General features: G+C 37.8%; 2 protein-coding genes and 2 non-coding genes across 6 annotated transcripts in view; all 4 read left to right on the forward strand.

Moving 5' to 3' along the window:
- PHLDA2 (pleckstrin homology like domain family A member 2) overlaps window positions 1-508 on the forward strand; it is a 1,112-nt gene extending 604 nt beyond the window's left edge. The window contains exon 2 of the mRNA XM_010711102.3: window positions 505-508. Within this exon, the coding sequence (XP_010709404.1) occupies window positions 505-508 (4 nt within the window). The remainder of the gene's footprint in view (window positions 1-504) is intronic.
- Window positions 509-810: 302 nt separating this feature from the next.
- On the forward strand, window positions 811-25,586 carry NAP1L4 (nucleosome assembly protein 1 like 4). 3 transcript variants are annotated; one of them, XM_010711045.1, is made up of 16 exons: window positions 811-1,056; window positions 3,141-3,172; window positions 4,352-4,413; window positions 5,776-5,875; window positions 6,668-6,809; window positions 6,940-7,026; window positions 8,531-8,656; window positions 10,093-10,164; window positions 12,286-12,425; window positions 14,069-14,214; window positions 15,780-15,802; window positions 16,374-16,493; window positions 16,787-16,816; window positions 18,094-18,150; window positions 19,275-19,312; window positions 24,307-25,586. In XM_010711045.1, the coding sequence occupies exons 1-15, from the start codon at window positions 826-828 to the stop codon at window positions 19,278-19,280; spliced, it is 1,374 nt and encodes a 457-aa protein (XP_010709347.1). In that variant the 5' UTR covers window positions 811-825; the 3' UTR covers window positions 19,281-19,312; window positions 24,307-25,586. The 3 variants fall into 3 exon arrangements, with proteins under 3 accessions (XP_010709347.1, XP_010709346.1, XP_010709348.1); XM_010711044.1 differs by lacking the exon at window positions 19,275-19,312; XM_010711046.1 differs by lacking the exons at window positions 19,275-19,312; window positions 24,307-25,586 and having other exon boundaries at window positions 18,073-18,156.
- LOC116216721 lies at window positions 7,245-7,373 on the forward strand. The gene has a single exon (XR_004160038.1). It is a non-coding gene; the product is annotated as a small nucleolar RNA SNORA54 (small nucleolar RNA).
- LOC116216720 lies at window positions 10,546-10,666 on the forward strand. Its single transcript, XR_004160037.1, has one exon. It is a non-coding gene; the product is annotated as a small nucleolar RNA SNORA54 (small nucleolar RNA).
- Window positions 25,587-26,322: the final 736 nt, after the last annotated feature.

Below are 26,322 nucleotides of genomic sequence, written 5' to 3' on the forward strand. Positions count from 1 at the left end.
AGCCACTAGGAAATTTTTTTTTTTTTTTAAATCTTAAAAATAATATTCCCTCAGTACAACTTTCAGGGTGAACTGAAGTACTGCTAATGTTCAGGGCTCATGGATCTGGTCAGCAAGTGACTTTTTTCATAGTTGCTTCTCATTCAGAAGCATCAGAGTGGTATGTTTATGGCTGCATGCAGAGCTGCTTCCCAGCGGGTCTAAAACGGAACTCATAGCTTTCCCTTCTGATTTGTTGTTGGTACGAAAGCAGTAATGTTTGTGGGTGGAAGACTTCCTGTAAGTTCAGGAGCCCGTTAGTTCCTTGCTTTATGTTCTAGCTGTGCTTAGAATGGCTTTTGCAACGAGACATAGGCTTCTTAGTGGAGAGAATTTATTCTCTGAATGTTTTCAGGGATGCCTCTTGGCATTAAATCTGCCTTCTTTGAGGTGTCCCTTGTCGTTAAGATGAACTTTCACTATCTTAGACTGTTGGAGATGTATGACTGTTTCCTGCTCTTTTAGGTGACCGGTGCTGTGTGACATTTGGTGTAGACAAATTGCAGCAGTGTCTGTTGTGGGACAGGTGGTTGCTGTAGGCTCCTCCTTCCCCTAAGCTTTGCATCTGTTTTAGTTATTTGAAAATAATGCACTGTCCAGAAGTATGGCTTTGGCCTCTTGTGGTGATGATGGTTAAAAAAAGAACATTATATGGTATAATTGTAGAGTTCAGTAGTGCTATTATTTTTTTCTTCATTGTTTACACACTGAGATTGGGGGGGGGGGGGGTGGGAAGTGAAGGCTCAGTGCTTTGTGTCTGTGCTTTTTCAGTGAGATGTGCATCTCATGTTTTATCTGAAATCACCTTGCTTTGTCCTTCCCTGCTCCTGCCAGCTTTTACTGAACACTTCTATTAGTAACTCTGCAGCTGCTAAGTCATTGGAAGGCAGTTGTAATGCTACTGGGAATTATAAGCTGTTTTGGGGAAAGCTTTTAATTTTTTATTCATATACTTTTTTGTTTGTTTGTTTTTCAGGGGCTGAAAGAAAAACTTTGAAGAGGCAGACCGGACTTAAAGTATGTATTTGTATCAGCGAATGGTGTCTTACCAATTCTTGTTACTTGTTACTTATGTGAGTGGCCTTTGTCAGAATGTGCCTAAATGATGTCTTCCAATGGAGTTTAAGTCAACTGCAATTTAAAAGTTACGAGTATTGCAGAACCTTCATCCCACGTCCTCCAGACATGAATGACGAGGGAATGAGAATTCTGTTTTTCCTCATCAGGGATGAGAAATTTTTCCTTGCAAGAAAAACAGCACGAATAACAGAGGAGAACATTTGTGCGTGGAATTATTTTTTTCCATTGGGCCTGTGTCTGGTCCTGAGTTGGAAGAGAAGAGTCTTTAAGACTAATTTCTAAGTAATGTGAGTCTGCATTTTTAGTTGCTTACTATTGCTGCTTCTAATAGTGACCAGGATCATGTAACTTGTTGGCTGAACTCTGGTATTAGGTCAATTTGCTCTCTTACCTTTTTGATCATCTTTTTTTTTCTGCCTTCTATATGCTGTGGAAGGAAAGATTCATGTGCTCCTTTATTTCTTCAGCTCTAAGATAGCTGAGCTCTTTTGCTTTGCTCCACAAGATGATTGCTTGTATTGTCACTTTCTCTTGTTATGTTTAGGGCAAGAATAGGTGTTGCCAAAACACGTGTGTGGGTTGCTGACACAGACCTAGTCTACAAGAAAGAAGGCCCTTTGTCTGTTCCTGGTCTTAATTTATGGGATAGGGTCAGGGGAATTTTTGGTACATATATTAGGCAGCTTCTTTGTGGAGTAATCAAAAGAATACTTATAATCTAAAGGGTGTATACTTTTCAATTCAATATAAGTGCTTGTGAAAGTGTTACTTTTCTAACCTAAAGCAGGAATTGGCATTTTCCAGGTGGAGGAGCGTGTGTATTCTCAAATCCTCCTAACTGCTGCTCCAATGCCATCAGCACTTGTGTTCTCCTGTGGTGTAGCAGGCTTTTAGAAGCTTGGCTAAAGATCAGCCTGCTTGGGCATATAGACAAGAAATCAGACCTGTTTACTCCTAAGAACAATGAAAAATTCCTTTTATTGTTAAACCTGACCCACATCTGCTTTCTTAAAAACTTTGTAGTGTAAAATTAGCTGTACAGTCTGTAGTGATTACTGGGATTTGTAATGAACTATGCTGAGAATTGGGGAAGGGGAGGTGGGGGGGAGGGAGGGAGTCGGGTGAGGTGTAAACCGAAAGTAGATCTCCTTCAGTGGATGACAGCCTGGTTAAAAAAAATACCAGCAAAATAATTTAGGTAGTGTGGCCCTGGTGTCTCCACAGGGCTCATTTAGATCTTGGGGACTGGGGTAGCTGTGTTAAACTTGATTTCAACCTCTGCAGATACCAAGGTGTCTATTTCCATGGTGGTTCTTTGTTTTCTCACACACATTCAAGGCAAATCCTTGGGGGATTTTTTCCTTTCTAACTGCTGTCAAAAAAACCTCTTATGTGTAAATAACTTCTTCAGTATTTTGCTTCTCCTTACTGAATGTGTTTAGGCTGTCGTTCTGTATATCACAGCAGAAGCAACTATTCACAAATAGTCTTGATTAGACAGGCATTTTTCTACTCAAGTGACATGGGGAAAAAAGTCTTTCTGATGCTGTAGTTCATTTGAACTTTCATCATTTTCAGATCAAACATTCTAACACAGATAAAAAATTCATTGCTCGCTGTGATACTGTCAGGGAATTAGAAAATAATATGCTCATTTCTTCCTCGTTGGGTTTTCATTTTTAAAAAAGAATGCAGAGCAGTCCAGGAAACAGTGCCATCTGTTTTTAGATATATTCCCATTTATAATGTTTCTTCCAGTTCATATTTAACTGGAAAATGTTTGAAAGGATGGGATGAAAGCACTTAATGTATTGTTTAAAAAACTGAATCATTTAGATTGGATATTATGGAAGCTGTTCACTGCATGGGTTCATGTATGATGACTTTCCTAGCAGAACTAGCAGGAGCTGATTTATCTTGAGGTCTTAAACGTTGCCCTGTTTCATTTCCTCCTTCTGTGTTGAGGTAAATAAGAAAAAGGGTTCTATTAAATAATTTCTAAACTCTATTTCAATTTACAGGTGGATACAGGCACACAGATGGCAGATAACAGGTATGTTGGCCCAGTTTCTTGAAGTCAAGTTACAGATGACTATGTATTTGGTCTTGTGGGAGAATTTACCTTTCTTTTTTTAAACCTATGAAGAATATACTACCAAACTTGGATAAGAATAAAATGGAAATGTTTTCTGTAATTAGACTGCGTTTCCTTACAGCAAGGTGAAACGTTTGGTGCACTGGAAGCCACGAGTGTCACCTGTTGGCTTCAGAATTGCTGTTACTGGGTTAATGTAATTAGTGCTGTCTAGACTCAGGCTTTCAAGTTCATGTTGAGACTCTGTAAAGACTTGAAGAGATCACAGATCTTTCCTTGTTTTGCTGATCTGTGTGACTTCTGTGTGCAAAGGACACTTGTATTTTCTAGCTCCCATGCTGTTTTTAGAACAAATAGCTGTTTTTAAGCTGGTATAAATACATGCACGAAGCTGCTTTTTCAGAGCTTGCATTGCACCAGGATGAGCTGGCCTATCCAGCAACTAAAAAATACTCAGATGTGTAATGTCCTTTCTCCTTTTGTATCTGAGGTAAGACTAGTTCCAGCAACACCCAATCTGTGTTTTGCAACCTCTAAACTGGCAGGAAACATAAGGAATGCTTGCCTACTGTTGACTCATTCTGAGCCCTCTGTTTTTCCAGCACAGGAAGTGTGATGGAAGGCAGGAGCATCTCTTTTTGGAGTTTAAATGAATGTTTTTACTATTAATCAAAACAACTTCTTACAGAAAATCCAAAGAGCTTTTGAGCACTTGTTTTAAGATTTCTTCTTACCTGTTTCTTTTCTGATATATTTTTTTCTTTACCCCTTACACTAAAAAGGTGTCTCAAGCTCTCACTTTAGTAATAACATTTTCCTGTCCAAGGTGACTCAGTTCCATGTTTAAGGGCCAGTTGTTCATCAAATGAGATGAATTCTGTCAGTCAAGGTAGCTTTTGTTCTTTCAGTGTTGTTTTTGTTTGTTAATTTTTGCCTTTCTTTTGCTTCCTATTCATATTGGAAGAATTTATTTCATGTCCAGACTTCAAATTTTGAAAAGCCTCAAGATAAAAACATGTTTTACTAACAAGCCAAGAAAAGACTTTACATAACACTGCAAATGAGGTGTACTTCTGTTCTTAAATATTAACACTGTTGCAAAGTGATGCTTATCTCATGCTATGTTTTTAATTCTAGTAAAGCAGAAGATACTGCTTCAGATTCTGTGGAGGCTGCTAAAAATGCAAGTGACAAAAAAGGTAAGAGATCTGCATAGTGTTAAGCAACGTTGCAAGGGTGGAGTAAAAGCTTTTGCCTTCTGTTTTGAAGCTCCTTTATCTACATAATTGCTATTGAAAACAAAGCAATGGTTTCTAGGCTATTTTCTTTCTGTTATTCAGACATATCCTTCCTGTTTGTTACAAAGAAGAGCAAAATAAGGGCTTCATTAATGCAACGGTAAAAATGTCTTTGTACACAGGATTAGGATGCTTTGCTGTTGCATAAAGCAATAGACACTTGCAATAAAGCCTATACAGACTAGTTTTGATTATGCAGCTATATCAGCATAATCATTAAAGCGATTCCTGCTGTTACTGTGGCTCTCTGCTATCATGTTTGTGGGGAAATGCATCATTTTAGGAGTGTCGTCTTGAAGCTTTTATTTTTCATTTGGAAGATGTGTTAGATAATGCTACAGTTCCATTTTCAGTAATGTAATCAAATATGTAAGCTAATGTGGAACAGTAGTATATTTCACTCTGTGGTCATTATATTTCACGTAAACTAGCAGACGTCATGGAATAATAAAAAATTTTAAGGAGGGAGGAGGAAAATAAAAGAATCGGTGTAAAACTTCACCAAGATACTGTATGCTATGCAATTTATTAATTGCTGTTGTTTCATGTCTGCTGAGAAGAGCAGTCGGGAAGAATGGAAAGATCAGGAAAGTGAATGTCTTTGTGTTACTTTTGCCACATAAATCCTTCTAGTGAGGATTTTAATTCCTAACCAGAACTGGTTTAGGTCTGATCTCTCATTTAAAGAAACAAAAACAACAAAACCCCACGTTCTTCTGACCACTCTCTTGATGATTCTTTGGGAAGTTGTGTAGGTTGTAAAAATATCTTGATACAAAAATTAATAGTTATCAAGGAAGATGTCATAGTGCAGCATTGCTTTGTTGTACAGTTCACAAAGTTGCCATCAGAATTTTTCAGGAGTTAGACAGACAGGGAAACACTTCTACAGATTTCTCAGAAGTATCATCTTTGTGTTTAGCAATTTTCTGTGATTTATGTACTAGAGCTAGTGTAGAGGGAGGGTAGAGAAACACTTATTGCACCTTCTTATGAGAGAAGGCAGGAAATCTGCTTGCCAGCAATGTGCTTTTTGCCTCTCTATTTCCAAAGAGAAGGGCACACTTACTATCATGATCCATTCTTACCTTTCTGAAATCTGATTAAGTAGTTTTGCTTGAGTTATTAGTTCACTATAGTGGTGATATTTGAGGCGTGAGAAATAGTGTGTATTTTTGCTGTGATGCTGCAAGACTCAAAGTATGATGCAAGTGCTGTAAATGTACTCAGATTTGTTTTAAGAATGGGCTCCTGTCTTCATAGAAAAGCTGGCAGACCAGGTGATGCAGAATCCACAGGTCCTGGCAGCTCTACAGGAACGACTTGACAACACAGCACTTACCCCTTCAAGTTACATTGAAACGTAAGTACAGTGCATAACAACCTTCTTGGAAGACTGAAAACATAATAGAATGTTATTACTGTATAATTAGGGTCAGAAATTTGAACAAATGACTCATTAAGTGAAATTGTTGACTTAAACCGTGATTCAGTGGCCTACATATGGAGGGAAGAGCTGAGTTTTAGTGTACTTAGACAAACTTCAAAACAAAATGTTGCTTCATTAAGTATTTTCCATAGCTTTTTTTTTTTTTGGCTTGAAAGAAATATTTCCCTCCCTCCCACCTCCCCATTCACTGTTTCTCTCATAATCTATATTCTGTTAGGGAGTGCTGATTACAGTTACTATCCAGAATGTAATTTGAAGTTCAGGACTTACAAAGCTACTCTTTTGCCTCTAGTTTGAAGCCTTTATTTTGATAGATGGGTAGGATTACACTTTTAAAAAAATCTTGTTTTTAGCAGAGATTTGTGCTTTTATTTCTTGACTGGGACTGGAGGACTTTTTTAATTATAAAGTCTACCAATTTTTTAGCTTACTTTGTCTAAGCACCTAAAAGTTTGAAGTACAGTTGGTATTAGTCTGAATATGACTCATGAATCCATGAAACTTTTCCTTGCAAGTGCCGTTTGGGTGGAAGAGAATCTTCTCAATATGCTTGAAAAGAGATTGAAGAAATGTTTATGTTTGATACAAGCACTTAAAAATTGCATGTAGCTATAAGCAGCCTATTTCAGAGTGAAATGTTAAATAATGCTGAGGCAACTAACTTGTAAGCTTAAAATATGATGGTTTGGTTTTGTTTTTTTTTAGTTTACCAAAAGCAGTGAAAAGAAGAATTGATGCCTTGAAACAACTCCAGGTGAAATGTGCCCACATAGAAGCTAAATTTTATGAAGAAGTACATGATTTAGAGAGAAAATATGCAGCACTCTACCAACCTCTTTTTGATAAGGTCAGAAGACTATCAATATATCTTTGTTTCCTTGCAGCTGTGTCAGTTCTGTTTGCACATATGTAATTTTACTTATATCAGTAGTTCATCAAAGAAAAAAAGTTACATTTTTAGGCTTTTTTTTTTTAGTAGGAGAGAGTTTATTAATGGAGAAGCAGAACCCACAGATGCAGAGTCAGAATGGCACAGTGAAAACGAGGAAGAAGAAAAGCTAGCAGTAAGTACAAATTGGGGTAATGGACTACAGATATATCAGATGTATTCAAAATAAATTCCTGTAAACCATTTCCCTTTGAAAAATTAATATTTTGGAGGAGGAAAAAAAAGCTATCAGTCACATGTGACTGTGATGAACGCTATCTCCCATTAAGGCTTCTAAATTCACAGTTCAGCATTTTTTTCCAGTTTTTAACTTGAGCAGATTGTTGCTTTTGGTTGCACTGTTCGTAACCTGTTAGCAGTGTAATTCTGTTAATGGGTTCCATTCCGGTGCTACATGATAACCCCAGGATAATGGAAGGCTGGCTGCTTGTTTGCCTGTCCCCTTTATTTTGGGGGACATAATTAACTTCAATGACCAGAAATATAAATTAGACCTGCAGATGCCACATAGTCATGAAGTGGCATGGACTTAAATAAGGTGTGCTGGCTAATGCATTCTTACTTTCCTCTAGAATAGAAACTATCCAGATTTACAAAAAATGATCTAGTAGGTAGGTTGCCTTCCAGTTTTCTGTCATTGTTTTTGGAGAAGTATACACTCCACTTGGTATCTGTTTCTCTTTTTAAGAGAAGCAACCTGTTTACAATACTGTCTGTCTGCTCCATTCTGCTAGACTTCTTTGGCATTTTTCCCATGTTCTTTTTCCCTTTGATTTCCTTTGAATAGCAAAGCAAATTGTTCTTTTTTTTTCTAGCTGGTCTCATGAGATTTAGTGTAATGCAGAACTCAGTGTGCGGAAGCAAAAAGCTTTCTGAGGCATGAATGCATAATTGACTGACAGTATTCTATGGAGTTACAGCTTTAGAAACGTCTGGATGGCAAGTGAACTGCTGCTTCATATTGGCTAGCCCATGAAGCTGCTGTTTAGAGGAACTCGTTTGTTTGCTGCCATCTAGTGGTGCAAAAGGGAAGGTGCAGTACGATTGATTCAGACGGCAAACTTTCTCGTTTGAGAGCTGGAGAAGTAACTTCAGTCTTTTTTTGTGTGACATCACTTATGTGCATGGGATCAAGGTAGCTTAATGGAAGGTAACAATGAAAATGAACGTTGCCAAGTAGTTTGCAAAATTGGGAAGGTAGGACAATTTTAAATGGCAGATCTACTTAGATTTTTAGATGAGGCACTGTGAATGGCACAGGAGTCTACAGGGAAAAGATAATAGAAAAACATGCTTTTCTACTTCTTTGTTAGTAGAAAGATAAACACTTAATTTTTTCCTTCAATTAGTCAAATTACTGCAACTGTCATTTGGTTATTTAGTCTTTGTACAGAAGAATTCCAAATTACTTGAAAGTAAATCTGAATTCATTGTGTGGAAGTTCAGCTGTGCAAATGTCTCTTAACTTCTTTTGCAGAGGGAAAACAATTCAGATTTTTAAAATGTGCCTTAAATGCAGCTTCAGAGATAGCAAATACTTTGTACATCTATCTCTCAATGTATTGAGAAATCATGGTTTCATTTCTTAAATGTTTGGTTTTGTTTTTTTTTTCCCACAGGGAGACCTGAAAAATGTAGTGGTAATAGAAGAAAAAGCGGAAGCAGAAGAGATAAATGTCAAAGGAATTCCAGACTTCTGGTTTACTATCTTTAGGAATGTAGATATGCTAAGTGAATTAGTACAAGTAAGTTTCTCTTCTGAAAAGAGTAACTTCTGTCCTATGGTACATAGCTGCTTTTCTTTTTTGTTTGCTAGCCAGTGCTTAGAACCATGTGAAATTCGTAAAGGCCAAGTGCAAGGTGCTGCATGTGAATCAAGGTAATTTCAGACATTAGTTACAGGTTGGAGAATGAATGGGCATGCTGAAAATTGGATGTGAGCCGTCAGTGTGTGCAGTCCTGAAGGCCTTACGCTATCCTGGGCCTCATCAAGTAGTATAGCTAGTAGGGCAAGGGAGATAATTCTTCCTCTCATCTGTGCACTTTTGAAACCCTACCTTCAGCATTGTGCTCAGCTCTGAGGTCTGCAGCACAGAAGAGACATGGACCAATTGGAGTGGGTTGGAACTCTTGTTGAGCCTGTGATCAAAGGCTGTTTAACCTGGATAAGAGAAGGCCTCCAGGAAGACCTTTTTGCAGCTTTTCAGTACTTAGTAGGGTCTTTATAAGAAAGATGAAGGAGCTTTTTTCAAGAGCATGTAGTGATAGGACAAGGAGGTAATGGCTTTAAACTGAAAGAGGGTAGATTTAGATTAGATGTTAGGAGGAAATTGTTCAGTGATGAGGCACTGGAACAGTTTGCCCAAAGAACTGTGGATACGTCATCCTTGGAAGTGTTCAAGGTTGGACTGGATGGGGCTTTGGGCAGACTGATCTAGTGGAAGGTGCCCCTGCCTGTTGCAGAGGATTTGGACTAGATTATCTTTAAAGGTCCCTTTCAACCTAAACTACTGTGTGATTTGTTCTGTGATTCTCTGAATGTGTGAGATGCTAAATCTTGGGGGTCTTCATTAGCTTTAATACTATTCCTGAAGACAGGTGATGATGGACAAAGTGAACAGCAGGCTGAAGCTGCCAAGGAGGATGTGAATTTTCTTAGAAATGGTCTTGTAATGACTTCTGAAGATAGGAAAATGGAAGTTCAGAGCTTACAGATGAAATGCTGTTGTAGTTAACTTAGTCCATAAAAGGATTGTTGTTTCTTTTTCTCCTCAAGGGTAGTGCTGTAGGTGTACCTGTGGATTTGTTAAGTTCATGTTAAGTATGCCCTGTGGTCCTCAACAATTAATGTAATTGCTTGTATTGCTGTTAAGGATTAATTCCCTGAAGCCTGTATTTCTGTAAATCTCATCAGCAATAAATATCCTGAATTTGTCATTTGCAGAAATGGTCACGAAGCCTAGCATGGTAGCTGGATACAAGGCTTTTTTGTTTGAGAATCTTACATGCCAGGATTGAAAAAAGAATTAAGAAATCTTGGTCCAAATCTGAACTTTAGCTATGATATTTAAATAATGACAAGATTTGATTCATTCTTAAGAACAAAATTGACAAGCAAGCTAGATGTAAGTTTTGGTCTAAATATTGCCTGCTCAATAATAAATTGCTTTTGTCTCTTTAGGAATATGATGAGCCAATCTTGAAACACCTACAGGATATCAAAGTTAAGTTTTCTGAACCTGGACAGCCTATGGTGAGTTTCCCACAGATGCTTCAAATGAAGACTATAGTAATGATGCGAGCAGCATTCTGAACTCTTCATTCCATCTTCTTTGGCTAGAATATATAAGGTGTTTGTTATTTTTTCTGGGCTAGTATTTTCATGCTTTGGCTTTTACAATTTATTGAGCTTTCATAACTGCTTGCTTTTTCACCGTAGGCCAGATATCTTTGTTATTGTAGTTTCTACATTCTGATTGTAGCTGGAGTCTGGCTAGTGTCTGCATGAACGTTCTGTCTCAAATTCCAAGTAAACTGTTATTTATATGGAGGTTACATGGTTTCTTCTGCTTTGGAAGTGGATGGAGGTGCAAAATGTGGTTGCTACTTGCTATATTGGACTTGCTGCCTTGTCTCGCACTGTTCGTAACCTTTTGACAGCATATTCCTGTGAATAGGTTCCATTCCAGTGCTACAACAAATCCAGTAATGGAAGGCTGACAAATTCCATGTCCCTTCTTTATTTGGAGACACTCCTAACCACTAGATTGAAAACTTTTCCAGTCATTTGAATGTCTTGTCTGAAATCTTAATTAAAAGTTGTGGCGACTGTGGTAACTTTGTACTGCAAAAATGTCAAATGACAGGTGTGTGACACTGATTCTGTTGTGGATTATGTTTTGCAACTGAAAGAAATAGGCAGTAGGAATTATTCAGTTTACCTGGTGCTTTCAAAGTGCTGCTTGTTACAGCCTGCATATAAACTCTTGTCTGCAGAAAGTTTAAGTGATTTTTATTTGCTTTTATTCACTTGTAGAAATGAATGTCTGTTTAGATAAGTAAAACTGGTAAGATAGATACTTTATAAATATCTATAAATATTTGGTCATCGGGACCCAATGCTAGCATATTCAGACCTGGGAGATGAATATGGGTGTGACTTAAATCTTCCTTTATTTTAAGCTATTGATTTATATATTTGAGCTTTATGAGAATATGTTCTTTTAATCCAGGAGAGCTGTAAAAAAATTCACATTGCATAGCTAATGCCATATCGAGAACAAAGATACCCCAATAGGGCTACTGGAGGGGTTAGTTTAGCTCTTCAAATAGTACTTGAAACTGGAAGCTTCTTACTATTGTCTCATAATTGGCAGATATGAAAAGAGATGCTGAGATGTAGTCTTTGCAAAGAAGTTTGTCTTGCCAGGATGCTGCATGCTCAGTAGTGCCACTGGTTACCTATTTATAACCTCAGTGACGTTTTGTGGGATTATCTGGCTCTGAGTGTTCGTCACTGGTGTTGGATGAGCTACATTTGTGACTCTTCCCATGAGCACGTGCCCTGGAGAGGGATTTGCCTTACTTAAAGAACAGTTCTAAATCATAGCTGGGTGTTCTGAGTTGCTTTAAAGTGGAAGTAAAGCTGAAATAGGCTATGAGAAGCCAATGCATTTGGTTCCCAGTGCCCTCCTTTCTTTAATCTGTAAGCGTTTGAATTGAGGAGGCTGCTGCTGCTAGCAGACTTGCTGCTCCTTGACCTCTGTCCTTCCAGCTTTCAATCGTGTGAGGAGATTCGTGTGGTTGTAGAAAGCAGATGGTGAAGCAGAACTGAAGGGGCCTTTAGAATATGGGTGAGGAGATGAACCTAACCTGGAGCCTTTTATTCTCCGTGTAAGATGCTGAATTTCTGCAGTCAGTTTTCAGGTGCTGCATGACTGGTGCAAGCAGAAATAACTGCTGCAGTCTGCAAACAGTTAAAGTGTGCATAACCTTAGGTTTCAGTTTATGAAGTCAGGGTTCTTCTGCAGGATTTCCTGTTTTTAAATGAACAACTACTCTGGTTCGTGGTGGAGTGCACTGTTTAAATTCAGACTCACCTGCATGCATACTTCTTTTTGATGAAAAGTAAAAATTTCTTTCAGTCTTGTAAGACCATATCATTGACTGCTCAGAGCAGGTGGAAGAGCAGAGCCTGGTGTTATTCTGAAGCCAGAGCAACTTCAGAAAAATTGCTGCATCATCCTTAGTCAAGAGATGAATAGTAGATGTCTATGCTTCTGCTGTAGCTGTTTGTTTAATTATTGTTAATTCTGCTGATATACTACTTCAAAGATAAAAATAGTAACAAAACTAAAATGGAACTTTCTTCTAGTCTTTCTCATTAGAGTTCCACTTTGGGCCCAACGACTACTTTTCTAATACAGTCCTGACAAAAACCTACAAGATGAAGTCAGAGCCAGACAAGACGGATCCCTTTTCATTTGAAGGACCTGAAATAGTTGATTGTGATGGGTAAGGAAATCTTGAAATTCAAGAACAAGTCAGTTTTTCAGATTTTTTTTTTTTCCCCCCGGACTGTGATGATAATTAATGAAGATAAAGATTTTGCTGACTTAAGAACTAGGAATGATGTAAGGGAGGTGATGTTAGCCTCAGCATGCACAAATATGTGTCTCTGTGTTTAGTGTACATTTGTGTCTTTCAAGTTACATAGATTATTAAGGAGGTAACAAGCCTTTTGCTTCCAGATGACTGGGTGAATTCATTTTAGTTGTTGTATTACATACTCCTGGCCTCTTGCCCATCAGCAATTTTAATTCCAACAGTACTCTTGAATCTGGCAGGAGGTGGTCATATGTATGATCTGTTCTCTCAGCCTGGAATCAGTTGGCCACGTATTTTGGTTTTATAGTTACAGTCTTGGCTGTGCACTTCAAATGAATTCAGGATGCAGCCTCCTTGGCTCCCTGTTGCTTTTTATTTTTGCTTCGATTTTCCTGTCCAACAATTTAAGGGAAAAAAAAAGCTCTCTGTCCCCATCAAACACGTAAGAAATGCTAAATAATTGTTTTCTTGAAGGTACCCCGATAACCTCAAAACGTTTCAGCATCTATTGCCAAATACTAGCTTTAGAATTGAGCATTTGACTGCATTGAGCCAAAATACAGTCCTGTATGTCTAGCAAAGTTTGCCTAAGTGAAAGGTTAGTCTACTTTGGTGATAACTTCAGTTAAACAGCAAACAGTTTGCTGGAATAAAGTCTGAAAGAGGATTCCCATTCTAAAGCTGCAGTTAGGTCAAAACTTTGATTGCAACTCGTGTTTCCTTACAGAAGTTATAGATAGTGGAATAAGTAGAGCAGGGACTTATTTTTGTGACATTTCGTTCAGGTTACTTATTAAACACATGACTTTGACCTAAGATGAGATGTTTTGGGGCACCTAAGGAATATTGTTATTTTTTTTTACCCCTCCCATTAAAAGAGATCTGACTGTCACTCATTCTTTGCCATGTATAGTTTTGAGTAAAACTGTGCATGGACAATGACTGTTAATTGGGATAAGTATCAGTTTGTGCAGCAGTGGAAAGGAGCTAAGAAGCTTTGTTCTTTGTAGCTAACTGCATCTGACTGTCAAGTCAATCTGAGCACCATTCTTTGGAGAGTTAAAATGTGCCTCTTGTTGGCCACAGTTCATGGTGCACTTATTTTTAGAGCAGCTGGTCACTTCTTGACCTGCAGTGAAGGTACACAACATATTGTTTTCTACTGGCCAGGCTGTTGGAAGAAACATTCTTAACTGTTGAGGTGTTGTGGATTACTGGAATCACATCCTCAGTTATAAAACCCAAGTAATTAGGCCAGAGAGGTCTTCAAGCATGGGTGGTTTGGGGGACAATGATTATTCTGAGAAAACAAGGTGTTCAGCTTTTTCATTAAGGGAAATACTTTATATATAAATATATTTCCAGTATGTGCATTGTCTCAAGCACTATGAAGCATCCTAAATATCTCAGTCAAGTAGATTGTCATCTGTGTATGTAGCTTTAACTAAGAAACTAGAATCCATTGCTGCTTTGCTTGTTGTTTCAGTGCTTCCTTCCTTACTGACACTGATGTCTTGTATTAAAGTGCTGTTCCCCACGTGTTGTCTTAGGTGCACTATTGACTGGAAGAAAGGAAAGAATGTTACAGTTAAAACAATCAAGAAAAAACAGAAACACAAGGGTCGAGGCACAGTTCGGACGATTACTAAACAAGTACCTAATGATTCTTTTTTTAACTTCTTCAGCCCAATAAAGGGTAAGCCTGGAAATTGAGAATTTAGGATTCTTACGATACGCTGTGCATTTTGTAGATAAATACAGCTTAAATCTGCAAACTGTATTTGTTCTGCTGCACTGTATGCTTCTTAATGGGAGAAGATAGCAGGTCAACTTGGGTTGTTCTGCATAATTTGACAATTAGGTGTGCTGTATAAATAGGATTTCTTGTGTGCAAAGTCTCTTGTAGAATCTCCTAAAGAAGTTGACTTCCCTTACCACAGGATGGCTCCCTGCATCAATTTGAGGCTCTTAGCTTGTGAAGAGCTCTCTTCTAATTCTAGTTGAAGTTCCAGCATAAAGGCTTCACTGAAACCTTTGTGTTAAGCATCGGAACGTTCTGCAGGTTCTTCTGTGATTAATTGTAGTGATCCACGATGCTCCACATCGTACCTTCCTAATTTTCCTGTTTTATTTAATGCTAGATGTATACCTAAGTATTTAAAGCCATTTGGATATATTCTAGGAACGTTCTGTCTTTCATACATCTCCCACTGTATTCTTTTTCAAATTTAGATGGAAGAAGCAGTTTACAATCAGAGTAGTACTGAACAAAATCAATATTAGGACCTGTGATTCAGCTGTGGGCTTTAACAAAACACCTGCTCCTTCTAAATCCCATTGCAAATCCCTGTTTGTACAAGAATGAAACAAGTGTTAAGTATTCCCAAAGTTGGTTTATTTGGTACAGAAATATCCTTTAACTTATTTTTTTTCTTAGATGAATAGTTATGTAGGTGCTGTTTTGAGAAAGGGACAGTGATTAGTTAACCTCATGATGTTTTTATACTGGCTTTTTAATTATGTAAAGGACATGCTCTGTAGCCATGTAAGAAATATCAAAGCTATGGTATCTGTTGGCTGTTAATACTACATTTTCAACTTGAGAACAGACAGAACCAAATTATACATTTTGCAGTAAGTTCACAGTACCTGTGGCACTTGAATGGAGAATGGAAACCTGTGGGATTTTCTGTTATTTATAAACAAAATGATAACAGACAAAACGATAGAAGTCCTGTTCCTTAGTTCTGAGCAGCACACTTCTGTGTTTTGATCACGTCTGTCCTGGTTGCAGTATCAAGCCTTTTCTCACAGTCCTTTGCCAGCTCCTCACGACACGTCAGCCTACTTGGGAGGATCTGAGTTTGGGGAAAGAAGATTTATGGTGCTTTAGAAAAATAAAGCTGCTGTAATCTCAACACTTGGGCAAAAATAAGCAGTGTTGCTATTTGAGGGGGAAAATGCAATCTGTGTGCGTTTGTAGAAAGGTTATTTCCCATGCAGAGATCTTTGATGTTGGGATGGTAGCTTTGGTGCTTCTGCTATGGCATACAAGGTGCAGCTCGTGGGGTTGAGTTTTCAAAATGGATTTGAATTGTTGTAAAGGTGTAATAGTTAGCTTTTGAAGTCGTCTTTAATCACACCAGTATTTCCTGGTGTGAGAAAGTGTATTTGTACTATATTTTGGCATCTGGAATATTGAAGAGGGCTGGACTATGCAAAAGTGTTTGTATTTACAGCCTTTTCTTTTTTTCTTTGCAGTATCTGGTGATGGAGAGTCATTGGTAAGTTTACACTTCTGAAATGGTAGGATTGCTTTGCCATATCTTTGCTAGACATCTTGATATCAACTGTTCAGATTCTTTAATTGAGTTTTGTTATTTTGCTGAGGTTGAACTTCACCTTGATAAAATGAAAGATACTGTTTAAATCCTGTGATATTTTGCTGTTGCATGTCTTGCAGATAGAGTATGCCTGTGACTGTCACTGTTGGGAAAAGGTCATTTACTTTTTCTAATCACTCAGCTGGTAACCAGCCCTTTACAATTCTGAGGCAGTCTGAACAATTCTGCCGTGTCAGAGCCAGCAAAGTCAATGTGAGCTTTTATTTAATTGAATGTTCTTTAGCAGTAATCTCTATACACACAAAGAACACTTCTAAGAGGCAGCCCTGAAAATCTGGATTTAGACTTACTTTTTTTTTCTGTTGCAAAGTTAAATACTGGTGACTGGAAGGTTGATGTTGACAGTAAGGCGATGTTTCTCAAACCTGTAATGTTTTTCTACTTAAAAAAAAAAAAAGTGATGTGCTAGAAGAAAAATATTTCACACTGGTTTGGCTGGTTTGCTTTGCAGGATGAAGATTCAGAGTTCACTTTAGCTGCAGATTTTGAAATTGGTCACTTCTTCCGTGAAAGGATAGTCCCTCGTGCTGTGCTTTATTTCACAGGGGAAGCTATAGAGGATGATGATAATGTATGTATACCATCAGCATTTTGTTTATTAGTCACTGTGTACATAGAAATAGGCTCTCGCTTCTGTGATTCGTCTAGTGTGTAGTATTATGTGAGAATAACAAAAAATCTAAGGAAGTTCTTGTTACTTGGGAGTAAGAAAGAAGTATTCCATTTATTGTAAGCTCTCAATTCTTGTTTCTGGAAGAAGCTCAGCTTCGGATATTGCATTTCAATATAGTAGACCTGCTACTACACGAGTTCTTATGCAAATATTAGCAGATCTCATAAGATCTCTTTGGTTTTCTTTTTCAGTTTGAAGAAGGTGAAGAAGGTGAAGAGGAGGTGAGATGCATACTACATCTTTTATAGATAACAATAACTTACTGTATTCCAGTTTCTGAAGTTACGTAGGATACTTCTTTCCAAAGAGTTGAGCACAAAGAGTTCAGCATTCCTGTGTTGTAAGATCTATGTATGTTTCTTCAAAAAAAAAAAAATCCAGATTTTTTGGTATTTTAAGAACTACTTCGACACCTGTTAAAAATAATTAAACTGAAGCATTTTTTTTGAGTGCTGCATGATAAAAGACATCTCAGCATCATTTTAAAATATCTATTATTTAGGCAGTAGTAGAACTTGTTTTACAGCTGTTAGTTGTCATAAGCCTTGAGACTTGTCATTGCCTAACACAAGGTTAAAAAGGAAGAGGAAACAACTACTTGGGTTAATGGTTTAATTTAGAGTAAGAGTTCTATTATATTAAGGGTTCTGGTCCATTTACTGTGATGTTAAATGAATACAAGCATACCATGAAAGGCTTTGCACAAAACCAGTGAATAAACTAATATATTTGACAGGTAATAATGTTTTTATTTTACTGTTTTTGTGTTGTTTTTTTTTTTTTGCTGATTGGTTAAAGGTGCACACCTGAACATCATCAAAATCACCAGAGTGGGATTAATCAAAAGTAATAATGCTGGTGATCTAATGCAAGCTGACAGCCTTCAGCATGCAGTTGCTTTTCTCCCTTTTTAAGTTACAATAGAGACTTCTGGGCTGTTGAAGGTTAACTGTGTTGGTTTTTGGCTTTTTTTTTTTAAGCTGGATCTTGTTACAATTATCCATGTTTTTAATCTGTCCCAAGTGCCAGGTTAGTGCTGGGGTAGTTATACTTGGATATAGGTGTGTGTACAGCAGCACACAAATACTGCAAAATCCTGCACAGGAATACTGAACTTAGCCACAGTGGTTCGAATAAGGTCTCTGGGAGGAGGTCGAGAGAAAGAATAAACTTAGACACAAATACTTCTTATCAGAACTGCAAAATTCCAAATAATGCATCAAATGAGACGTCAGATATTGCTTTGGTAGAAAGTTTACCCTAAGTCTCACTGAATCTTATAAATCTGTTTTAAATCTTTTGAAAAGATGTTGCTTAAAGATTTCTGAGGATGCTGAATTCTTTTAACCTAGCCCAACTAGTTGCAATGTTGACAGCTGAAACATCTGGCATACAATGGTAATATCACTTGCTACTTTGTGGTTTTTTTTCTCCATTGCAAAAAGTTGCACTTTTAACCTGTTTTAATTTCTGTTAGTTTATCTCTATTTTGTCATAGGAGTTGGAGGGGGAAGAGGAGGGAGAAGAAGAGGAAGATGCAGAGAGTGATCCTAAGGTAAAGAGTTCAGTGTGTTTAAGCATAGTACAGGCCATAATTAAAAACCATAATTAAGCTTGCAGCAGTTTGTGAAAATATTAATAAATCAAGCAAAAACTCCTGGCTAGCTCCTGACTGTATTGTTTTCATCTTCCACAGTACTCAAATTCCTCTTAAGTGAGAAATTAATGTTTGGATAAATAGAAATTAAGAATGATGATTATTTTTCTGGTCTCCCAAACCTGCAACAAGGGGAAAAATAACTTCTTAACTTTGTCCCTTTACTACTTAGTGCTACCTCTGTGTAAGAAGTATCTCTCTTCCTTTAGGAAGGTCTTACTGCAAATATTTTTCTGTGGCTGAACTTCAACTTAGAGTTGGTCTGACAAGTCTCAGCTAGCTCATTTACTTACGTTCTTTGTTCAGAATTATTCTTTTTGGTTGTTCTAATGGCTGCGGGTTAGATGGCACGTGTCTGCACTCAGCTAGAAATCAAAGTTAGTCCCCAGCTTTTAAATTTAAACTTGATGAGAGCTGGTTTAAAATTCAGCCAGAGGGGTAGTGCTCCTTCTGATAGGTATTTTTCAATCCTTCAGTCATATTAAAGCTAAAAACTAGCTTTAGTAAAGCTGGGACAGTGATATACTTCAATGCATTTAGTTCTTAAAACATCAGCTTTTAATCTTTTTTTTTAAAGGCACAGATGAAAAAGTGCTTGATCTTTGGATGAAAGTCTTAAAGCAGCCTAACATCGCTGCTCTTCTGACTTCACATCACATCACATTGCTAGTAAATGCTTATTGTCGCCATATCAAGAATTAAACTTATTTTCATGAACAAGAAGTCTGTATTGTGGGAAGACTGTAGGATGACAGGAATGTTCTTGCTCTGTTCTGAAGGATCAAAATGCAGTAGCATACCTATAGTGAGAGAATTTAGACAACTGAGGAGCAAAATGTTAGTTCTGAGTCAATGTGTATTCATGCTAACAAAAGACATAATGGAGGAAGTGTGAAATCTGGCATTCTATAGGAAGAACTTTTGAAATACCTTGGAAGGTTGTAGTTGTTACCTCCTGTATTATTTTGTACATTTCACTTTTCACTCATGCTGACAGTTCCTTTCAATTTTTTCCCATTCAGGTGTAATTTAAGTCTGTTTATCATTCATACATTTCTAGGTAAGGTGGAATTCCATTCATACCTAACTTCCAAGAGTCCCATTGTAGCCATGCAATGTAGTTTGTTTGCTAGTTTTTGTTTTATTTCCTTGTATGGGTTAAAGGGGGGATTGGAAACTAGGATTTATTAGTAACTCGGAATAATAGAAATAAATGCTTACAGAGATGAATGCCTTTAAATCATAATTAAAGTAGATTTTTCAGAATGATCTCCTTGCCTTCCTGGCACAGCTTGTGTTTTGCCTTTGTATCAGACAAACTGTATATTCTAGACTGAAGATAAAAGATACTGAGACTTGTCAGACGTCATTTTTCCCTGTTTCTGATTTCATGTTGCATCTCTTTACTGTTTCTAGTGTACTTGCAAATTCTTAAATATCTCCTCTGCTCTCCTTGAGAACTCTTGTAAGTCACTGACTGACTTGATATGTCCTTTCCAGCATTCATATTTTTACTGTTTGACAAATTCAGTCAGTCATTCTGAAGAGACCTTTTCTTCAGTGCTTGTGATTCCAAAACAGGTTTTGTTCTCTTGCTCATTTGTCTCTTTTATTTAAAAGAAGTTTCTTCAGTTCTGTCTTGTCATCTTTCACGTATCTTCTCATGCCTCATATACAACACCACCTGCAATAGGTTCAATGCTTCTTTCCTAGTATGTTAGGCTTGTATGTTTCTTTTTAATTGCTTATGAGAAACTATATTCTTTCCATCTCCACTTAAGTATTGCCCTTCTTTGCCATTGTTCAGTTCAGCTGTGATTTTATTTACACTCTGTGCTTTGAAAAGCCAGCCACACTGCCTCAGCATACTTGCACTGTCTGTTCACCTGCTGTAGTAGAGCATCAGAGCATTGTTTGTCATGACAGCTAATATGGTGTCCTGCTGCGATCTTGCACAGCTGTTTTCCCTTACTACAGTTAAAAATTGTTAGCTGCTGGCTTTAGTTTTCCAAGTAAGCATAGAATTCTGGGTTTGCCTTTTAAGGATGGTGCCCCTAATCCCATTTTCCATTGCTGCTTATGTTCACTGTGCTAACTGGACCTGTCTCTCCCCATCACTTGCCCTTCTTTGCCTCTCAGTCCATTCATCTCTGGAGCTTTTCTTGTATCTAGAGTAGCTTTCATTTTCACGTACACCAAAGTAATGGTTCTTCAGTCTGTTTTGGTTTTGTATCCAGTTTTTCCTCATCAGTCGTTCCCGTGTTACCTCCTGTATTGTTGTGCTTCATTTGCTAGATAAATGTCAACACTCTTCTCTTTGCTTTGGCAACTCTTTGTCCTTCTTCCCTCACAATCCTGTCAGATTTGAGGTGTTCAGTTAGGACCAGGTCAGTATCATCTGTTACACAAAGGACTTACTCTCTGCTGTGTTTAAGTTGTGGCTTTGGAAGACTGGGTAGTCATTTAAGTGGAAGTAACTTCAAAAGATATTTTGACTAGTATATTATCTTGATAAGCTGCATTATTCTATGTGCTTGCATGCCCTGTTCCTTTAACTGCCTTTATTTAACATTACTGACTCTGTGCTTGAATAGAGAAGTAGTTAACTGGGTAATTTAGAGCACTGGTATGATCTAAAGTTCTGTTGTTGGGTAGAGACCACTCATACATTGATGCATTTAGTCTTCCTAGTACAGCAGCAGAGGGACTTGTTCTGAAAATAAGTCTGTTGTTAACCTTTGTAGCATTTCCTCTGAGGAGGAAGAAGTTCAGAACTCTTTCTTGCTTAGCTCTGGTTGGCTATGAATTTACCTACTGTGTATGCATTTGATGTCCTTGCTTTCTTTTCAAGAACGTAAAGAAAAAGGAGCATGAGGTTTAGCTCAAGGACTCCAAACTGGAGTTAATTTCATGCTAGAGCAGTTGAAACCTCGAAAGGCTTTTTTTCTGCTGAGCTAGAAGGATCATCAGCTTTAGTGCCTACTGTCTGTGTTGATCCCACTGTTGTTGGCAGCAAGATATGTTTGGGAATCAGAGGAGATATTGACAAGCTGCCTGGCTGCTGTGGCAGATGGAAGCTTCCATTACACAAAAATATGTAAAAGTAAGGAGAGTGAAGGCCTGATTGTTCTTTGATTCAGCTAGAATATGTCCTGCCTAATATGTTGAAGATGAATAGAAATATGGGTTGTTTTTGTTTTAAGCAATGACATCACATGAAATAAAGATCTAGCTTGAAAGCATTAATTCACTGAGGTAAATGACATGGCTGCTTTGCTATGGAAGCAATTGTGTAGAGAAGTCTACTACTTCATACCTGCTTTTCTTCCCTATTTCAGCCCTCAGATACCTAAAAAAAAAAAATTGAAACTTTCTCATGAAATTAGTGCTCGTCTTCTCTCCATAAGCAGTTAGTGCAGTTTAGCTGATACGATGGCTGATGTCTGAGGAAGAGGTCTGTACATAGGCATGTTTCTTGTGTTGATCTCCAAGGTAATCAAATTCCAAAAGAATCAGCCCATTCAAGCGAAAGAGCAGTGTTATAAATAAAAGGGACAAAAGTTTTACACTGATTTGTTAGCAGAGGAGGAAAAAAAAATTTGTAAATTTGAAAGTAGGTGGGAGTCTCACTTCAGTAGCCTGTTTATCTCCATTGGAACAGTTTCTCAAACTGGAATGAAAGGCTCAGAATAGTTGAAACTGCTGCTTACACACCATAAATAAAAGAAAATGAAATATTTTAAAGATGTTAAAATTAAAAAAAAATCCTCCCACCGTTCATTTGAACTGGAGTCATTGCTCAAGACTCGTATGGGTAATATCTTCATGACAACAAGAATCCTTGCGTGTCTGTGTAGCAGTGTTAATGAGCCTCAGCACATATTTACTGCTACACTTATTTTAAAATAATTCCTTCTCATCTTTGCCAGTTCTGATCTTGTGTTAGTTTTCATTGCCTGGCTTGAATTCACCAGTGGTTCTAAGATACGTTGGGAAGTTAATTTAAAGACAACACGAACGGAAATCTTGCTCCAGTGGGGGAAATAAATAGAGCAGAGTCTGTACAAGACTGGTAACAACTGGACTTTAGTAGTACCTGGCTGTCCAAATGTTATCAGCAACCTGGGCACCGTGAGAAGAGCAAGCTCAAACCCATGGCTCTGCCTGTGGGAGTATGGATGCATTATTTCAATCGCAAGAGTCTGGGCCTGGATCTTCAGAGATCCATTACAGGCCAGAAAGAAAGTTTTGGCTTCTGTGTGCCTGGTGGGACAGCTGTGACTTGAAGAAAGTGTAGTCATTACCTGTGTCTGTGCTCCTTACTGCTTAACCCTGAGCTGACTGAGTGTGAGGCATCATGGAGCTCACGTACTGGCTTGCTCAGCATGAGTCGTGTGATGCTACTGAAAGGGTAGAAGAATGATAATGCTGGAATGTAGATATGAGATACTATCTTGCTGCTTATGCCCTGCTTAAACACTTGATAAGCATTGCTAAGATAGTTTATAACATTCCTAGCTTAAAGTTGACAGCATATCTGTCAACATTTTTTCTTGAAAGTCTCTTAACGACTGGCATGTATATGAGAGCCCTTTTAAACGGTACTTTTCTTTATGCTTACAAAAATAAAGATGAGTATGAAGAAATTTATTAGAAATTACAAGAGTTTTGGTCGACTGTTAAAATTTAACCAGAATGGCTGCAATGGTCAGCCTAATAACAATATATTATGTTGTGTAAACATGTCTCTCTTCTCAAGAGGGATTTCATGCAGTGTTTAGTCCTGGCTCACTGAGAATGAGTTCATGTTACTTGGGAACCCAGGAAGATGACAGAGTGCAAAGCTGAAGTTAACCAGATGTGCTGTGGGGGAGGGAACCACAAGAAAGAAGTCTGGAACATCTCTGGTGTACCTATGTAAAAGACAAAAATTGGCTGTATTTCAGTGGAAATGTTACTGCTGTATTTCAGTCAATGAAGGGAAAAGTAGTTAGGTTTAGCACAGCAAATGGACAAACGTCCTGAAAAGGAATCTTAGTGACACTGCTTCTTTTTCAACTAGGCAGAAGTCTTAAGTTCTTTTAGCTCTTGGTCACTTGATGCATAATTAACCCTTGCATGTCTACTTCTTTTGCAATGTATAAACTCCTCCAGGATAGTTAACAAGAAACATCTTGTTTTGAGGTCTGTGGTATTCAAGGTGTCATGTTTTATAGCTGATTTTTTTTTTTATACTAGAATTCAGAAACTTTTGGTGACTGTTATTTTGTTTATAGTAAACCATAAGAGCAGTCAAGAGAGAAGCAGACAACACTGGAAAAATTCTTCTGCTTTGTAAGAGCGCTGATTTACTACAGCAACAAAAAAAGCAAGAAGTTCTTAGCTGTTTGAGTACTTGTTCTCTTTCCCAAGTACACTTCCTTTTGCCAGAGGGGAAATTGATTTACTCTCTAATGAAGGTGTTTCTACTTTTGCATACTCAGTTAACATATGGACTTCTTGCCTGGTGTTTAACTTGTTGAATAGTTACCTGCTGGTGGTGCAGAACCCAGAAGAAACTAGCACATTAATTACAGTTTTATCACCTGAACAAAAAAAGGGCAAGGCTATCAAAAACTCAGTCATGCTGCAAAATAAGCAGCACGACTTCACTGCTTGCCTCCCTCCTCCAGGTTGGTGAGGGAGATGGCAGTTTATTGCTAAACAGTTTAATAGGAACTGAAAGTCATTCTGAGCCTCTGGTTGGGGAGGAATAGGAAATGATTTGTTTTCTGGTTTGTTTGAACCTTGTCCTACTGGATGGAGTTTAGAGAATGCGAATGTAGATTAAATAATAGTATGAAGTATTAAGCAGTTATGGGGGGGGAGGGGAAAAAGAAACTGTGACTGCTGTTCAGACCTTTGTGATCTAATCTGAGTTCACATATAACTTTTCTTGTATGTTAATGACCTGTAATTAGTTTAAAACCATGAACTCCAGTTATTTTATTCATTGAAGTGCTTTATTGCAGGCTGTTTTATTTTCTAACTTTTCTTCTTTTTCCATTTAAACAGAAAGATTCCAGCCAACCTGCTGAATGCAAACAACAGTAATAAGGAAATACCACTTCAAAGTGATATTTGAACAACATGTAACAAATATTTGGATACCTGGCCTGCAGTTCAGGATACTTCATCGCTGCAGCACAATCTTATTAACAATGCTTAAAATTAATTTGTTTTAAAATGCATGATTTTCACTAACTTTTCTTTATTGCTTAACATGTACAGTGGCAACTTCAATGCATTTGGGAAGTAAGAGGTTTAAATAAAGCACACTCTACAGCCGTTGGTACACTGTAGCTTAGTATGTCAGTAGGCCTTTAGAGCCTTTTACCCTATGCATAGGGGAATAGTCCAGACTACCAAGTGAAGATTCTCCATTTTCTTGTTAACCTTGAAAATTGTGGAGTAGCAATGTGCTGAGAAGCTAAAGTGAATGGATTACATGTATGGTAGCTGAAACAGAGCAATATGAACTTTTTGCTAGTTCCCTCCCCCCTTTTTTAATGTTTCTTGCAACCTACAAATCAAACTAGTGCTTGAGCAGCTTTAAATGTCATATTTATTATCTCAGTAAAACCAATTGAATTGAAGTAATTTTACTTCATGGAAGGGGGTGTCATATTTGAGACTTAGTTGTTCATCTTACTATTTATTTATTCATGTTTGTAAGTACTTTGACAGAATTAGTGCTTTTTAATAGTTTTTAATATACTTGAAAATATTCTTCCTGTTTTGCATAAAACATGGGTACTTGTAAAACAAATTTTTTTAATTGGTCTCAATGTGGTAGCCTAAACAGAAGAAATGAACTTGCATCAGAATGACAACTCTTCTGGATGGAGATCTAAACATAAAGGCCAAACTGTTGCTGTTGATGGAAGTGGGTTGCAGCCAAAGAACCAGAAAAGTTCCAGTAGTCTTATTGCTTAGTGTCCAGCATGGAAAGACCTTACACTCCAAACACAGAAGCTTAACAAAATTCAATTCAATAAATCTGAAGTTTTGGTGTCTTACTTGCAACACTGAAATTATTTCATTCCACAGTTTGTTTTATTTAAAGCTCTGAAGTCTTCAGAACTACTTTCTGTTGTTGTGCGGCACTTCAGGTACATGTTTCTAGTTTCAGCATCCATTGCCAACCTCTGGCAGCAATTGAATAGCAGCTGTATCAACACTGTGACCAGGCATGTAGAGTGCTCCAGCCTTACCTTACACATTTGTAACTTAATACGGTGTTTTCAATTTGTACAGAATAGATAGAATATTCTATTAAAGTTGTGAAACATTAATTTTGGTGCCTGTCTGGTCCGTAATGCTTCTAAGGGTCGTTGAACTTTCCTTCATTTTTATTGTAGTTAGTTCTGAAGTCTGTAATAAGGGCATGCCACCTCTTTGGCCTAACGCAGCTCTTAAATGGGTGAGCATGCAGCTCGTTTCCTTCGTAGTCACAAAAACAGAGAAAAGCAGCCTACCTAAAAACTGCATTATAGAGTTCTTCAATGTAAAGCAGAACAGACCAGCCTGGCGTGGGGGGAGTGTGGAGGAGAAAAGCTACACCAAGCACTGGGCCTGCTGTAGCTGTATGGCTGTCAGGAGGAGGAATAAGTGGAGTCTGCGTGCATGCAAGCTGCCTAATCGCAGTGTTAGTGATGTTAGGGGCATCACATAGTTATTTGACTGCTTGTCAAATCTATTTATATATAAATAAAAGAAATGGAACGATACTCCTTTATGACAGCACAAGTGTACTTTCTACTACATGGTTAAAGAGGAGTGCTGCTACCTGGAGATAAACATCTGTGTGTTAGCACCCTTGTGTAATTTATGTGCGTGAATCCTTAAAGGCTAGCTTTAATTTTGAGAAAACGGGAAATTCCGGAACGCAGAGAGTGAATGTGCCAGCATTCAGGAGGAGCAAATGAGATGAGTGGGTAATGAGGCTGACGAGCAAGATGGGAAAGCAGTGGGAAAGCTGAGCTGGGCTTGGTTAAAGCAGCATCAATGCCAGTTGGGACAGCCTAACAG

This window comes from Meleagris gallopavo, chromosome 5, assembly GCF_000146605.3.
Source record: "Meleagris gallopavo isolate NT-WF06-2002-E0010 breed Aviagen turkey brand Nicholas breeding stock chromosome 5, Turkey_5.1, whole genome shotgun sequence".
NCBI classification, from domain to species: Eukaryota; Metazoa; Chordata; class Aves; order Galliformes; family Phasianidae; genus Meleagris; species Meleagris gallopavo.